General features: G+C 38.6%; 2 protein-coding genes across 3 annotated transcripts in view; both read left to right on the forward strand.

The window, feature by feature from the left end:
- LOC117431479 (serine/threonine-protein kinase LMTK2-like) overlaps positions 1-10,270 on the forward strand; it is a 43,311-nt gene extending 33,041 nt beyond the window's left edge. Inside the window, exons 9-13 of one of the 2 annotated variants that reach the window (XM_058995902.1) lie at positions 710-831; positions 1,624-1,773; positions 2,496-5,682; positions 6,657-6,795; positions 7,176-10,270. In XM_058995902.1, the coding sequence (XP_058851885.1) occupies positions 710-831; positions 1,624-1,773; positions 2,496-5,682; positions 6,657-6,795; positions 7,176-7,456 (3,879 nt within the window). In that variant the 3' untranslated portion in view covers positions 7,457-10,270. The remainder of the gene's footprint in view (positions 1-709; positions 832-1,623; positions 1,774-2,495; positions 5,683-6,656; positions 6,796-7,175) is intronic. The other variant, XM_058995903.1, reaches the window with a different exon arrangement.
- Positions 10,271-13,482: 3,212 nt separating this feature from the next.
- bhlha15 (basic helix-loop-helix family, member a15) lies at positions 13,483-17,148 on the forward strand. Its single transcript, XM_034051648.3, has 2 exons — positions 13,483-13,996; positions 14,846-17,148. The coding sequence occupies exon 2, from the start codon at positions 14,858-14,860 to the stop codon at positions 15,401-15,403; it is 546 nt and encodes a 181-aa protein (XP_033907539.1). The 5' UTR covers positions 13,483-13,996; positions 14,846-14,857; the 3' UTR covers positions 15,404-17,148.
- The last annotated feature ends 223 nt before the right edge of the window (positions 17,149-17,371 follow it).

A 17,371-nucleotide genomic window follows, 5' to 3' on the forward strand; every position in this document is an offset into this window, starting at 1 on the left:
TGAGACGCTATATAAAAATAAAGATAAAGAAAGACGATGGAGCGTTCAAGCCATTAAAAAAAATTCCAGTCAAACTTGAATACGGTTTGTCATTTAGAAATATTTTTTACAATGTTTCCATTTGAAACTTAAAAGTATTTTTTTTTATTTTTAAATCAAATATAAAAGTAACTTTAAATCATAAAATCATATTGAGAAAACAAATGTTAATGATGAACGATTATGAATGGAGTCCTGTGTTTTTTTTTTTTTAAGTTTTTATATTGTTCTGTACAGCTGTATTTTAGTTTTTTCACATGTATCACCCTCCGTTGTCTACTGCTGCTAACTGGTAATTTGAATTGATCTTTCTCTCTAGTATATCAATGAGCTGGTCAGGACCAGGAACTTGTATCAGTGAAAATGCTTTGGCAGATGTTTTTCATTTACCTTGAAATTTCCAGTGTTCAGTGGTTCAGATTCACTTCTAATGTGTTGAGTGTGCATCAAACAGCAATCGACAAACAGCTAGCTTCAACATCCTTTAGTCTCCTGCCCTCTTCAGGTGGAACTTAATTTATGTTTTGGCCCTTCAGCGACTGACTGAAAATAACATTGTACTTGTTTTGTGTTATAATAACTTGACTTCAAGAATACATTATGAAATGTATGTTATGCGTATAGTAAAACAGGGTTATGCAAGGATAAGTATGTCTCATGTCTTCCCCAGGAGGAGTACATTATCACTGACGAGGAACAGGCTGTGCCCCTGCGCTGGACTGCCCCCGAGCTGCTGGGAGAGATCCATGGTGGGGTGGTAGCTGCAGATCAAACCAAACCTGGCAATGTGTGGTGGGTCCCCAGTATTAGAAATACAGGTCTTAAAAACTGTGTATTCAGCAGCTTCGTATGCTGATGCTCCCCAGTCTAGTGCCATCTGATGCTTTGACATTCACACTGTGTAACAAGTACTGGATGCTGTCCCTGGGCTCTGACATCTCATAGAATATCTACTAAGTACAGTAGAGTAATAAAGTGAGAGTGCAATAAAGGGCATACTGACATTCGAAAACAGGATGCCTGTCATCTGCCTTCCTGGAAACGGTGTAGACGCAGATGAAAAACAGGACTCCAGATGGCTGTCTTGGCACCTTTCCAGCTAAATCTGTTACTCCTGTGTGTTTTATTTACATCAGTGTCTTTTTTCACACAGTTTAACTGTGTGAAGAAAAAAATATGACCTGCTTACAAAAGGTCGTAGCTTGGGAATCTAAAACTTTTCCAGGCCATGTAGATTTACATGTGAACTGTACCTGATTTTCTAGTTAATCCTTATGAAGTTTGTAATGAAAATCTGAACTGCAGAGCCCAATCTTCCAAAGCCGAACCCCTCAGACGAGCAGAAATCTTGTTTACAAAGGGGCGGCAGATAATAATGTAAACTAAAACCGGTTTGAGCTTGGATGATGAATAGAATAACCATTTTATTTCCTGCTGTTTGGTTCAGGTGTGATGAACAGGTGCACCTGGTTGTTCTGTGTCCTGATTAGTTATCAGGAGGCAGTAAAGCTGACCATTCTGTTAGCTCTGTATCAGTGAGATGTGCTGATTGCCTGCTGTATAATCCTCACTCTGTTTCTTTAGGGCCCTGGGTGTCACACTGTGGGAGCTATTTGAAAACGCCACCCAACCGTACCCTCACCTTTCAGACAGGGAGGTGCTAATCCATGTCATAAAGGAACAACAAATTAAACTCTTCAAGCCCCAGCTGGAGCTGCCTTACTCTGACAGATGGTAATCCTCTGTTTGTACAATGTCCTACGCATGGACTACAGAAATCAAATCCTTGCCTCTGTGCCTGTCTGCCTGCCTTGATTTTTAATGAATCACACAAAGGCTAATAGGGGGTTGCTTGGTAACAAAAAAGTGAAATGCTTTTTCTATTGCGTACATCGTAATGTACCAATATTTAATCATTCCTTAAATGTGGAGGACAAAATGAATGTAAAATCATGATGTCAACGTTTGTCAAAAAAGTGGAATTCATGGTTTGAAATTGTATTTGTAATGCAATTATATAAAATATTGTACATAAATAGCATCTTGCATTAATTACACCTGTTCACACAGTGGTTTCTATTTAGTTCTTGTATTGCTGGTACAAACCTGTTTTAATCCAGTGTAGATGGCAGAATTTTTTAATTCCTTATTTATTTCATTGGTACCTTCTCTTACTAAAATACACTAAATCATAATAAGCATATATACATGTAGCATTAGACTGTTATTAGTAAATGGCTTTTTTTATTATTATTATTATTTATTTCTTAGCAGACGCCCTTATCCAGGGCGACTTACAATCGTAAGCAAATACATTACAATCGTAAGCAAATACATTTTAATACTTCCAGCTTGTTCATGTTTCAACATTTTTGACCTCTGTCTTCAATTAAAAACATGTTCTAGTATATTTTTATGATTTTTATATTTTTATGAGATTTTTATACCTCTTGCAGGTATGAGGTGCTGCAGTTCTGCTGGCTTTCTCCAGACAAGAGGGCCACAGCTGAAGAAGTGCACAGGTTGCTCACATATCTCCGCATGCAAGGCCAGAAGGAGTCCGAGGAGGACTTTGAACAGAGGTGGAACGCTCTCAAACCAAACCCCAGCAACAGACCATCCACCATAAGCCACTCTTCTTTCCCCATCCTGGAGCAGTTTGTGGACGACGGGCTCCACCGCGAGATGGATGAAATCCTGACAGTGACGGAGACCAGCCGAGGGCTCAGTTTCGAGTACATCTGGGAGGCAGCCAAGCTAGACCACTTTGAGGACCAGAGCCCCTCCAGCATGGACACAACTATGAACTACCACAGCATGTTCTTCCCCGTTCCCCCCTATGAGAAGCCAGTCTTCTCCGAGCCTGGCACAGTGAAGGGGGGTGATGCAGGGAGGCGGGCTTCCTCTGCTGGAGTTCCTGGGGAGCTTCCTGTCTTTGACGCCCACAAACCAGCAGTGGGGAGCGAATACTACATCCAGTTAGAGGAGCAAGGAGAGAACAACCTGGAGGTAGATGAAAATCAGTGTCCTACAGGCCCACAGGACAACAATCGAGAGGTTCCCCAGGACAAGCGTTCGCAGCAGTATGTTGTCCTTCGGGATATACGCTTGGATGAATCCAGCACAGATGCTGATTTCTTCCACCGGAGCATAGACTCCAAGGACTCAAATTTACCAGAGAGCCAAGTTGGGTCACATGCTTCCAGTGATCTAGAAAGCCCCTATCACACTAACATTTTTAGTGAAAGCACGCAATTGGAAGATGCATCCTGGAACAGGGGCTTCTTTGAGCTACCTGAACTGAACGTGAATCACCTACAAAGGACCTCTGGCACCCAGGAGTCTGGCTTAGAGTTCGGAGCAAATAGAAAAGAAAGAGACTTCGGTTCCTCTTTTTTAGGAGGTGATCAGGAAAACGTTTACATGGAAAGTATTACAGAACAACCTAATGATATGCGGTTACTGAGTTCTGAAAAACTGTCAGATAACTACTTATTTCTCAAGGAGAAAAACTTAATGAAGGATCCCTCATCTTCCTCTAGAAATAGCATGGACTTAAGATCCGAACTTTTAGATGCTGATTCGAATAGCTTCCCAGATATCAGTTTTAAAACGGATTCTGGGGACAGTTTAGGTAACAAAGATTTGAACCTTGATGGGCCAGCAAGTCATTTAATGTATGGGAGTGTTAAAAGTTTCTCAAAGGAAGAATGTTTGAACTTTCGTCGTAGTCCAGATTTCATAGTTCAAGAAACACTGTTGCCTTCATGTTCACCAGTTATAGCTGAAAGCTGTAGTGACACACTACAGAGTAGTAACTCCTTCAATGAAGAATGTGTTTTACTCGAATCCTCGAAAGCGGGGACTCATTTTCCTCTCAATTCTACCTCTAAGAGTGCTGATGTCTCAGCAAGTCCCACCAACGGCCACGAATCCCCTCTGTTTCGGGAAAGTGCCACTCATGACAGTTCGTGCAACGATGCCAAAAATCACAGCCTTCTAGAAGGTGTACGAATGTCAGAAGAAAATGCACCTGAAATTGTAATCAAAGAACCTGCAAAGAATGCAAGCCATGGGTCAGATTCTGCACATATCAGCAATGCTGGCTTGGAAAATGGCCTTAAAATGAGTTACAAGAATGAACACTTGATCAGCAACATGGTTAAAGACGTTAAGAGCAGCGGCGTCCTGTCTGCAAATTCGCTGCTGGAACAAAACAACGATTGCTCATCTGAGCCGTTAATAACCTTCGAAACTAACGATATATCAGAAGATGCATCCTCGCATTTGGCTTCTGCTCCTTTTTCGGACCAGATAAGCCAAGACAGCCTTCTCGATGACAGTGAATCAACGACTCTGTTGACAATCGAGCAATCGGCTGAAACGCCTGACTCGTTGGATTCACTGGACGTTCATGGCTTAGTTGGTCCATCTGAAAACCTGAATGCCGTTAATCAGAAACTCCAGCCACCTTATAAAACCGCGGACAGTGGCTATGAAACTGAGAATCTGGAATCTCCTGAATGGAATTCCCAGTCTGTTGGTAAGGGGCCTTCTCCCGTTGAAACCGTGCTAAACACAAATGTAGAACAGGTTCCTGCTCCTTTACCACCTCCAGCCATCATCATTTCAGAGGTGGATACTGTAATGGATATGGATGTAGAGGATGCAGAGAGCAGTGCACGTCAATTCCAGACTGGGGCTCCACTGGAATTGTTCTCAAATGCCAGCCAAAACTCATATCGGGACTCTGCATACTTCTCAGATAATGATTGGGAGACAGATAAAAAGTCTGAAGACATCAACAGTAACTCTAACTCTAATGACACTACCCTCCTCACCAGTGAGGACAACGGACCCAGTGTACACACTGACACTAAAAACACCTGCAGTGTCGGAATTATGGCATGCCCAGAAGAGAAGATGCAAGCATCAGAAGTTCTTGTCTCTTTGCAGGCACAAGAGGCTGAACCAGTTAACAGACTTCAGGAGCAATCAGCAGAAGTAAGGAATGCAGTATCGCAGGTCTTAGACTTCAAAGGCAACAGTCTGCCACGGCTGGTACACAGAATGGGAGACGACTTGAATGCAGAAGCTAAGGTTGCTATTGATGGCAGTGATGTGTTGGACATCAAGACACCAGAACCCCTTGCTGATGTTGAAGCCAGGATTCGGGGCAGTACACCTGAACCTGTAGACGTGCCAGCTGTCTCAGTCGACATGCAGCAGTCTAACTCATCAGGGGACAAGGTGAATAAAAAGTTGGTGACGTCCTACCAGAACGAAGGTCTGAAGCTTAAGGAACCTGATGTCGAAGGGAAATACTTGGGCAAGTTGGATGATTTGGAGCACTCAGAAGCTGCGGAGGATGGGATTGATGCTGACGAGGAGGATGAGAATAGCGACGACTCGGATGACGACCACCAAGGTTTTAATCTGCTCAGCGAGAGTTCTGAGAGCGACGATGACACCGTGTATCCCGTCCCCATTGTGGTGACCGAGAACGATGATGGCAGGGACCTGAAAAGCCTGTTAAAGCTGACGCCTCCCCTAGCCGCACAGTCAACCAAACAGACCCATTCTGAACCAAACAGAAGGGCTGTGTCGTTCTTTGATGATGTCACTGTTTATCTTTTTGACCAGGTAATGTATTTAATGCCAGCGCAACTAAAAACAAATAAAAGAATAATTCCCATTGCGCCAAGCAGCAGTATATTACAAAAAAAAATCCTTTTGTTCATCAAAGAAAGAAAACCACTGAGTCATTCCATGCTCTAAAAATACCTGCATTTACAACTTGAGGATGCATTTAATGCATCATAGGACCACATAGGGAGATGCTATTGTTACATTAGTATCTCTTTTTGATGGCTAAGGTTTTGATTTATGTGTGAGTCAGAAGAGAGCGATGGGTAAGGCTTTTTTTTTATCCTTGAAAGAACAGTTAAATGCCTTTTCAGAACCTGTTAGTAAGAAAACAGGTTGCTGCATTAAAGGGGGCTCCTGAATGGTGCATCCGGTAAAGCCGCTCCGCGTGGAGATCGACGGTTCGAGTCCAGGCTATTCCACTGCCGACTGTGGACTGGAGTTCCCAGGGGGCGACACACAATTGTCCTAGTGTTGCCTGGGTGTCCTCGGCTTACCGCAAACCAGCCACCCCTGTAGACTGTCCGGGCGCCTGCGGGCCTGCCTGTAAGTTGCCCAGAGCCGCTTGGTCCTCCGACACTGTAGCTCTGAGGTGGCTGCATGGTGGGAAAAGAAGTGGACGGCTGACGGCAAACGTTTTGGAGGATACGTGTGTCCGTCCTTGTCTCTCCCGAGTCAGCACAGTAAATTGGGGAGAAAAAATAATTGCCGATTCCAAAGAATTAAAAAAAAAAAAAAAAAAAAAAGTTGCTGGATTGTTTGTCCTGTATTACCCAATCTCCTATGACTTGGCATTTATAGTATTAAAGATGGGTTGACTGGTTGCAGAGATCCTGGGAATCCCTGTGAAATTCCTCAATTACATTAGCTGCTGAAAATAAATCCAACATTCTATCTAATAATATGCTTAGCCATCAGCTATGAGTAACCTTTATTCTAGACCATTTACCTTTTGTCTCTCTCACTCCAAGGATACTCCAACAAAGGAGCTGGGTGACCACTCGGCCAGTTCAAACAGCCAAGTGTCTGAGTTCAGCAGCCCTGTACCCTCTTCCAGTCCTGGTTATCTGAACCGCTTCACCCACTCGGAAAGCTCTACAGATGAAGAAGGTAAGTGTGTGTATTAACACAACGCAGTCCAGCTGAAGTTAAACTCAGGGCCCTTATACAGGTAAGAAATAGATTTTAGTTTGAACCTTGTGTAACATGTTTGTTTATACATGCAATGATTGCTATCTAGTATGATAGTACTGTATTTACAAAAATGTGGATAGATAAAAAAAGAAATGGTTCATATTATTCTTTTTGTCTTTGATGTTGTAAGAACTTGATTCTTATGTTCTTATCCCTGATTACAGATGTGCATTTTATTGTTTTTCATGTGCTGTAGATTAATTACTTGGTTATAAACTCACATGCACATGCTTCTGCTATTCTGTGAAACTGGTTTTATGTGCTGATTTTTTTTTTGGTTTTGTTGCCCTGTGCAGGTGGTGGCTTTGAATGGGACGATGATTTCTCTTCTCCGGAGCCCTCGTTCATCTCCAAAGCGGCCAGTCACCTGATCATTTCCAAGGCGTCTTCTCCAGTGTCGTCCCAGTACTTCTCTCCCCCGCCACCCCCTCACACCACGGAGCAGAGCTGGGCGAGCTCCTCCCCATACTCTCGCTTCTCCATCTCTCCAGCCAGCATCGCCAGCTTCTCACTCACACACCTCACCGACTCCGACGTTGAGCAAGGAGGCGAGTTCTCCAACCTCAGGTTACTCTAGAGCAGGGGTGTCAAACTCCAGTCCTTGAGGGCCGCAGGGTCTTCTGGTTCTCATTCCAACTTAAGCTCTCAACTAACCTAATTGATCTAATTATTTATTCAATTGGACATGTTTTAATAATCTTTCAATGTCTTTTATCGTTGAGGATTTAAAAAAATGCACTTGATTCAAGGTACACTACCTATGAAACATTTTTGAGGCCTGGAGAGAAGTGTTACGTTTGTCCAATTAATCAAATAAGTAATTGAGAGCTCGGGTGGAACAAAAGCCAAAAAACACTGCGGCCCTCCAGGAACTGAGTTTGAGACCCCATCTCCTAGAGCCATTCTGATCCTTGTTACAAAATGCTAGGTTACCAAAAATGGCAGGTTCTTGAGTATTCGTTGGTACACCTTTTTTTGTTGTGAACCAATATTTTCTTTGGTACATATTGTGGTATTTTAACCATATGTATGTAATAATCTTCTTGATAGGTTAAATATTATTATTATTATTATTATTATTATTATTATTATTATTATTATTATTATTATTATTATACTATGGATCACAACTGCTGCAGTCACTTACAGTAGGACCTCGGTTTTACGTCTCATCCGAAAGACGGAGCACAAGGGTTTTACTTATAGTCATAACTTTTTTCTGAAATGAGAGCTGTTTTGCTGTGGCACAGTACAAACTTTTAATGAGGTAGTAAATGGCTTACTACATGTGGAAAAACACCACAACAGCTGTAGGTTCAGTTTTAAAAAGGACGACTTCATTGTCATGATGACATAAGATGCAATGCTTATTTTAGTTTAATCTGTTACCTTGAACACATGGAAACAGTGACTTGTGCCTCTTTCAGTTTTATGATTTCAAATGAGTCATTGTTTAATGGATAGCACTCAGGGCTTTAATGTTTTTTTAAACAGCTGAGGAACATCTGCCATACAGTATGAAATAGTCAATAGACATAATCTCCAGTTTCTCAGAGATGCAGGTCCATTGATTCATTTCAGAATAATGTTCTTTTTAATTTGACAGCAGTTTAATTTTGATCTATAATGTAAAGCATCGCGAGTGGTAATTGTATGAATGAAAAATAATTAATATTGATCTGATTTTATAGGCATTTCTTATCTATAACAGGATTTTACAGTGGTTCTAACTATTGGCTTTTCTTTGAGGGAGGGTTCAAATGGAACTGTAAGATATTATCGGGTAAATGTATACAAGGCCCAAGCAAATTACCAGTCAAAGACTATTGAGTGCAAATTGAGAAATAAATGTGCATCTCCCAATTCAGTGTGCTTTTTGAGGCCAAGTTTTTCTTTTTTTTTGCATGGAAGTAGTTCAGAGGGAAGATTGAATACAGACTTTTAAATTGCAAACAGGTGCAAAAACAATAGATAAAATATGTCCTTGCGTCTTGAATCAGCGTTAAGTTGCTGTGCGGAGAACACATTTGCACAGTGATCTGACAGGTTTAATAAAGTGCGCAGAATTAAAACAGAAAAAGTAACTTGAACAGTCGGGCAGCATTCATTTGGTGTCAACTCTTGGACATGTGTGCTGAGTTTAAAAAGACCCAAGCTAAATGCAGATTTCTGTGTGATATATCAGGCACACACTTAGGAAAAGTCAATGTTATAACAAGTTTTATCAGCCAAGTCTATGTTTAAATACAAATGCCCCTGGGGTTTGTTTGATATTTAAAATGCATTTACAAATGCTGAAGGTAGGACACATTTTGACTGTGAAACCACAGTGCACCACAGATGGATAAGATATGGTCTGTGTGGATGGAAAATATAACAGGACAACAAGACTCGTTGCCTGATTGCATTCCACCAAGGCCATGGCTGTGGAGACACACACACTGTGTGAAATTAGCAGATGTGCATTTGCTGAGAGACCTGCAGGTGTCAACTCGGATCACAGCATTAGAGGCAACTATGTATGGTATGCTGTCATCTGACTGGCCAGTTTTCTGTGCCATGAAACCGAAATGCCTATAAAAATAGGAAGCATTTATACAAAAAAGGAAGGTTCAATATGCCTTGGGCTTTAATTCCAAACATTGTGTTTGTTGTTCAATTTATTATTATTATTGTTATTATTATTATTATTATTATTATTATTGCTGATAATTTCTAGTGAGTAACTGTCCTTGTAAACTGTTTTTAAATACATAGATATCTCTGTGTTCATCTTCTTTTCAGGAAGCAGTGAGGATGGAGAAAAGGACTAAATGAGAGATCTGGGATTGAATCGGTCCGTGTTGTCTACAAAGGAAGTACTAATGCTTTATTTTGAGATGTAAAACCCCTTTTTAAAAAAAAACTAAACAAAAACATTCTGAAGAAGAATTCTTCCCAGTTCTGTCGTCCTCTCGTAAACAGCACTTGCTGGCGTCTGTGGGTCGTCAGTGCTCGAAGGGATGCAGTTGAAGTGACAAAAGGGAACAATGGAGATGATGCAACCTCAGTTATCATGATCTGATTAGTATACATTGGTATACATGCATTTCCAAAGTAATCGGTGAAATTAACTGATTGATTAAAAAAAAGAAACTCTTTAAAGTATTATTTTGTAAAAGTAACTGTACAGATAAAGGATATTGTTCTGCATTTCTGTCTCTTGCTTTACATTGCAGCAGCTGCTTGACAGCCAGGCTTTTTGAGTATTGCGCTATGTCTTTATTCTGTCAAAAGCATTAGTCCTTGGCTTAGTTTAACGTAAACATTTTATGCAGCCTTGGCTTGCATGGGTTAACGCGCTACATAATAGATTAGCTTATAATGAAAAAAAAAAACTTCAGCAATAAAAGTGATAGAAACCTCATTGAGCATTCCCATTACAGTAATATCAAAAGCGGTTCGTTTTGGTTTTAGCATGGCGCTTTGTGTGAATGAATTCCCTGCAGCTTTAAAAAAAAAAAAGATTTGGTATTTTTAAAGAAAAAAGCACTGGAAACATTTTGCACAATCACATGTTTATTACTGTATGTAATTGAGCAGATTTCTGCCATACACGATTTAACAATAATGAATGAATACACTGGTATGGCATTTTCAAACAGTTATAACGGACGCAGTCAGTCATTCTAATTTGTGTGTAATAAGTGATGCTCTTTAACTGTTTCAACCACAATGTAATTTGCTTTCGTACTCTGCAGAAACCTTGTAAGGGAGGGTGTTTATTGCATTAGGCTAACTGGGAATGCTATTTCAATAACTGTGGTTAATTTGTATGAAACAAATTGTAACATTTGCCCTAAATATATTTTCTAACTGTGATGAAGATAGGGGCAATATAGCATTTGTCTCCATTAGTGTCCATATAAGTTAGGGTTAGTCTGTACTTTTTGAGCAGTTCATCGGTTTCATGCATTATTTTCTGTTCTAAAAACATTTTATTTTAGACTGTAAACTGCTAGCAAGACAAGAATGATCTGCGTAGTGGTCCTAGATAGAGGTCCACACAGTAGCATTTGGTAAATGGCTGTCCCTTAGCTTATCGCCTTTTCTAAACTGGTTGTATAGATGTGCCTACAAATCACAAAACATAGCACTAAATTTGACATGTTTTGTTCTTTTTGATAAAATAACTAAACTGCTTATCATGCTGTTCAAGAACGACAAGCAAGTACAGCAGTTTGTTAAATATATTTTCTATTCTTTAGAAAAAAAAATTAAAGTTTTGTTTTATTAAATACGTGAACTGTAGGATCTAGGAGCTGATGTATCTTGGGAATGCTGTAAAATACCTGAATGTAGTAAGTTGATGGTATTTGTGGAGATATTGTCAGTGCAATGAAAATGTTTTTTTTTTTGTTTATTTTTTTTTTTTTAAGTTCATAGGAAGAAGCAGTCTTATGGCAGCAATGTAAAAGCATTAAAATGAATTTGTGTTTCTATAAGCTGGTGCGTCATAAGTGTTGTGATACCTAAACGCATGTGTTAAATAGAAGGAGAATGGAGGGAACTTGTTTGGGATACAGGCAATTGATGGTCTAGAAAGGAGAGATGATCATGTTTTTATTTAAACATGGTTCTGTATTCTGTGGTTCCTAACATCAGCTACCTTTTTTGTCATTGTTTTGACTAAACCCCTGCCCAGGTCTGCAATGGCTCAGAATGTCTGCTTCTGCTGTTGTATGAGTTCTGTTCAGCAGGTAAAACAAGCAACCAAACCCTGCTTTAGGTACATAATATATTGAACCATGCAAATAAATCATACTGGCCCCACTAGGGCTGCGTTTAAGCACAATGAACACTACTTTAACACTATTTTACTGTCAAGTCAATCTGGTATCGCCCCAGAACATGGGCAGTACTGACCACTCTGGAATTAAAATGTGTGGCTAATCCGTGTACACGTCAAAGAAAAGGAATCCAAATGTAACTTTTAAAAGGCTAGTTTGTCTTATTTTGAATATGGCGTTTGCTTTTAGTTGGTTATTTTGTTGAAGAAGCCCAGAGATTGTTTTATAAGCAGTAACTCTTAAGAGAAATACACATGTATGATTAGAACCCCTTTTTATTTGAGTACAGTAATAACTGTAATTATGAAATAGTAAATATTTGTGATGCCAGCAGCCTGTGCATCAGATAAACTTGAAATTTTATTTAAAAAGTCTGCGGTTTTATTCCATATACATTTGCTTAATCTTGCACATTTGAAAAGTGTAACTTAATGTTGAATGGTACTGATGTATATAAATGTTTAATTTTGTCTGTAAATGGGGAATGATGTAACAGAGTCCTAGGTATGAGGTTTTCATATTGTAATTTAATAGATGCATAAAGTTAATGGCAACATATCATGGTAAAAAGAAGAAGAAATTCAGGTCATCCTGTCCTTTTAAAATGTGTAAATTTTTTAAATTGTAATATTTTTACTTCACATTGATGATCATGCACAGTGTAATTCAATGAATTGTTTATAATCAATTAAATAAACTATGCCTATTTAATATTGAGAATAAAAGAAAATTGACTTGTAAAAGTTAGTTTTTTGGTGTGTTTTTGTCTCTTACTTTTCAGATGAGCTGGGTGGAATGTAACAGGAAATATATCTAGCAGTACTAGACTGCTAACATCTTTCAAATAACAATCCTTTTTTAAGTACTCTCCTTTTTTATATATAGTGTTTCTACATTTTTTTTTTTTTTTTGAGTAGCTGCCTAGTTTAGAAAGGCCTAATATTTAAAGCCATAAAGTCGGAAAGGTTCAAGCACACACAAAGCACGAATGTTGGATTTTACAATGTGAACTTCAGTCTACAAATTATAGCTTTGTTTTTTAATCTTTTAACAACAAAAATCAACATGACCAAACCCATGCACACACTTAAGAACAAGTACACCCTGTAGATATATGCAAATGTACCCAATGCAAATAATCGAAAGAGTAACTGGAAGAGCAACTTTACTGGAAAGCAATTAACCATGCAAACTACCCCAGTTTGAACATTTGTTTAATCTTTAGTGGTACATCTGAAAAAAAACTAATAACAAACCTTACAACTGCAGAAGTGTTATTTGTGAAAGGTAATATTGCTCAGCACAGTCGTTCCCAGAGCAGTTTAGCATACAACACATGCGCATAGTGGCAGCTTTAATCTTGCACAGAGCACATAAAATGATCGCTAATTTGTCTATAATAATCAGAAGAAAATGAAGAAATAAAAACGAGTGGTAGCTGTATTAGACAAACTTTTGATTAAAACTTTTGATACCTGGATTATTTTTACAGTTGGTAATTTTTTTCGGTCCCTGCGTTGAATAATGAATCTGCCCAGTGTGCAATCCAACAGTGATACTTGGGTTGTGTCAACATAACCCATTGTGCATGACAAATGGGGGGCACAGAAATAATGATCATTTTTAACACAACAAGCCAAGCTCCTGCAGGAAAAGAGAATGTTGTTTATTCATTTTTGAACAGGGATTTGGTTTCCCTGAATGTTATTTTGTCCAACACTGCATTCCTAAAAACAGATATTTTTCGTTTTGGTGGCTAAGTACACAAAGGTAGCTTATCAGTTATCACTTTGCCACACGTTGTAGTGTGAATGCGTCTTTATTAAACAGTGGTAGAATTTACCTGTGTCACAGTCAGATCTCAACAAGCTAATAGGTCTCCACACACTATTTTGAGCCCTTGGTAATTAATAAATTAGTGACGCTAACCTTTACCAATGAATTACCTCCAAACAATTGTTATATATTGTATGCATAATTGTAGATCGTCCCTTTAACGAGATGTTTGACCAGATCTGGTACAGCGGTAGCCTACTTTCTGGATCACAATAAGCGAACTGTGATTGGCCGTTGTTAAACGTACGTGTACAACCCACAGTAACAGGTAGGTGCACTCTGTGTCTCGCACTGATCAGTTATCAGCCCTCGCCTTTCAACTCCAGCTGAAGCAACAAAACTGCAACACGGCTACAGGTGTCCCGTTTCTCCAGGGCAATCATCCGTCATTTTACAGTAGCACACAGTATAATCTCAACTGACAAACTCTGACTGCTCTTCACTATTTTCAGGTAAGCAAAGTTCCACATATTAAATGGAAGACGTGCTGAAAGTGTCAGTAGCCTATTTGCTGCGGAGATACATAATCGACTGAAAAGTCCCTTTTTCATTACACTAATTTATGGAAAATAACAGAAGCTACGGGTATAAGCGAATATAATAAATATATTATACATGTTTAAAAGTTATTTTTCTTCAAAATCTGGTGATAGTGATGTATTAGAAAAAAAGAGACTATAAGGCATAGTTTTACAATATGCATGTTTATTATTATTATTATTATTATTATTATTATTATTATTATTATTATTATTTATTATTATTATTATTATTATTATTATTATTATTATTATTTATTATTATTATTATTATTATTATTATTATTATTATTATTTATTATTATTATTATTATTATTATTTACTGACTTTATACCTGTATTTGGGCCTCGACAAAGTGGAATTTCAACCATATATTCTCACTATTTTAAGCTAGTTGAAGAATTGATTCTAGCAGGATACGGTATAGGTAAATATGGAAACCTCCCATACAGAATTACTTTATGAAGGCATCAAAGCAGTCCTTTGTGCCTGAGTTAATGTTTATATATGATAATCAGGCGCTTGTGTTTACGCAAAGCAGACTTCATTACGATATGTGTCTAACTGCAGAATTTCAGAAGTTATTTATTTTAGATAATGTTGTAATCAATTCTACCGGGACCTCTTGGGGTAGGACATTTAATGCAGTTTGTAGAGCTGACCTGTTCTGGGTTGCAGGTGGATTGTATTTTTATCACCTTGTGAAACTCCCTGTTACAAATTCTTACACTGGATTGTGTTGGTGGTGCATTTCATTTCAGGCAAAAACAAACATGAAATCCAAAAGAAAAGCTTCTAAGCGCAACCGCAAAACTTCCGTGGAGAATGACCAGGAGTTCCAGCTGGAGATGGAACCCGCGTCCAGTGACCACGAGGGCTCGGAAAAGTCCCTGAACCTCGGGGGGAAAAGCAGAAAGAAAAGCATCGACAACGGCATGGCCTCGAGCGCCAACAGAAGGAAGCAGTACCCGGGTGTCAAGGGTGGAAACGTCAGGAGGTTGGAAAGCAACGAAAGGGAACGGCAGAGGATGCACAAACTGAACAACGCTTTTCAGGCGCTGAGGGAGGCAATACCACACGTCAAGACAGAGAAAACGCTATCGAAAATTGAGACCCTCACCTTAGCCAACAACTACATCAAATCCCTCACTGCCATTATTTTGGGTATGTCAAGCGGGTGCTTGCCGCACGCAGAGGGCGAAGAGTCGTCAAACACATCTAAACTGTTTCAGCACTACCAGCAGCAACTTGAAGAGGAGGACGATGGGAGCTTATCAAATTACCTTACACAGATCCACAGCTTCAGAGAAGGTAGTTAAAGACAGATGTGCTTTTTGTGCCAACCTTGGGAAGGTATCTTTCAGCAATTACTTCTTTAGGATATGAAGACTTTCTGCAGCCTTATCACAATGGGAACAAAGCCCTCCTGCACCCAAGGTCACAGTTATATTTGTATGTACTGTATATTAAAGTTCTGATATAAAACCATGAAACAATGGTATCTTAAGATGCTGTATCTTCAGATAGACCCATTCAGAAACACATTCAATTATGAATTGCTTGGTAGATTTTGGAACTGTGACAGGTTGTTATATTAAAGGTGATATTGGATGGCCCTGAATAACCTGCTTCACCATGATCCTATAGTTGAAACCTGCAGATAATTACAGAGACGCCAGTTGAATAACACATAAACAATTACTTTATATAGGTTAAGATTACTGAAACTGATGAAATAGTAGAAAATAATTAGACACTGTTTAAGTATTTTCGTGCTAAAAATGTTAGTTTTGTTGCATGTTGCCCTCCAAATACTGTGCCATATCATGGTGCTCCATGAGCCAAGTATGCATTATACAGCCCCGCTGAAGTATAATAGTGATGCCAATAAATGATGCTGTAATCTAATTTCTGTGATTCACTGGCCATGCCACCTTTTAGAATAAATGCAACACCCACCAGTTTATATTTTCAAAATGGGCAATAGCAGCCTCTGCTAAATAAAAAAAGGGGTTAAGATTAACACAACATGTGTCTAAATGTGGACAATAAACTTTAGTGCAGTATTGCATTGTGAAGATCTTGAGTTCATTTATATTATGAAATATGTTATTGGATTTGCTATGTTTGTGCTGTTATCAGAATCTAAAGGCATAGAAATTACAGCATAACAAGCATACTTAGGGGCTGAGTAGCCTGTACCCTGCCAGGATATACCACAGCTGGATCATTTTAGATTATTTTACAGCACTGGGAATAACCATGGATGAATTCCAGCTGTGGCTTATTTGCATGGGCAGATCAGATTACTCCTTTATATTTTTAATGCAAAATGAATAATTGAAAAGTTGAAAAGTTAGCCGTGGTTGCATTTTAGTTGTTCTGCTGCCAGGGTCACAGTGTAACTGATGGCCAATAAAGTTCAGATTTAAATCCTGTTGTCTTTCGATGTGTTATTTTGTGTCTCCAAAATTCCCAGGAGAGCTGTTCTTTGACAAACAATTGCAAAATACAGGGAAGGATGCTGTCAAACTAAGTTTCATTATTATGAGATTTTCCAGCTCTGTTATCCACCTTAAAAAAAATGTAACAGTGGTTCTTAAAATGACAAATTAGTGTGGACAATGAGCAAGTAAATATATTATACCCCAGACTATTCAAACCAATTTGCTTAATCCGAAAGTCTTTGTTTGCTTCTCTGATGTTATAAACCTAGAACCACTGTATAACCCCAGACAGGAACTTCATGTGTATTTATAAGCAGTAAATTGAATACAGAATTTAGTGTGGCTGGTTACAGCTATAGCATCGAAAGGGCAAGGTGCTGATGTTAGGTAAACAGCTATAAAATAACACAGTTAGGTTTTGAAAGTTCTGTATATACATAGAGGTAGAACAGAAGTTCAGAGATACACATATGCAAAGTATCTGAAAGGTTTTAGCATATACATTACTGGAAACTACTGCATTGTGATAAATTATATATATTTTCAGAATTTACCTTTATTTTTTAAGGCTGACTTTTTTAAATACAGAAATGACATATTCTGTTGTCGACTGTGTGTGCGTGTGTGTGTATATATATATATATATATATATATATATATATATATATATTTTAAATGTAACCTTTTTTTTTAAATCACATTTTTAATTAAGGGAAATGGTCAATTATCCTAAACTTTTGCACCTCTTGTTTTCTAAATGGAAAATAAAACCTAAGAAGACATCCAGTGTGAGAGTGTTGGGATCCTTAAATGTTCATTTTGTGTCTTTTGTTGTGTTTC

Source organism: Acipenser ruthenus, chromosome 22 (assembly GCF_902713425.1).
Source record: "Acipenser ruthenus chromosome 22, fAciRut3.2 maternal haplotype, whole genome shotgun sequence".
Taxonomy (NCBI): Eukaryota; Metazoa; Chordata; class Actinopteri; order Acipenseriformes; family Acipenseridae; genus Acipenser; species Acipenser ruthenus.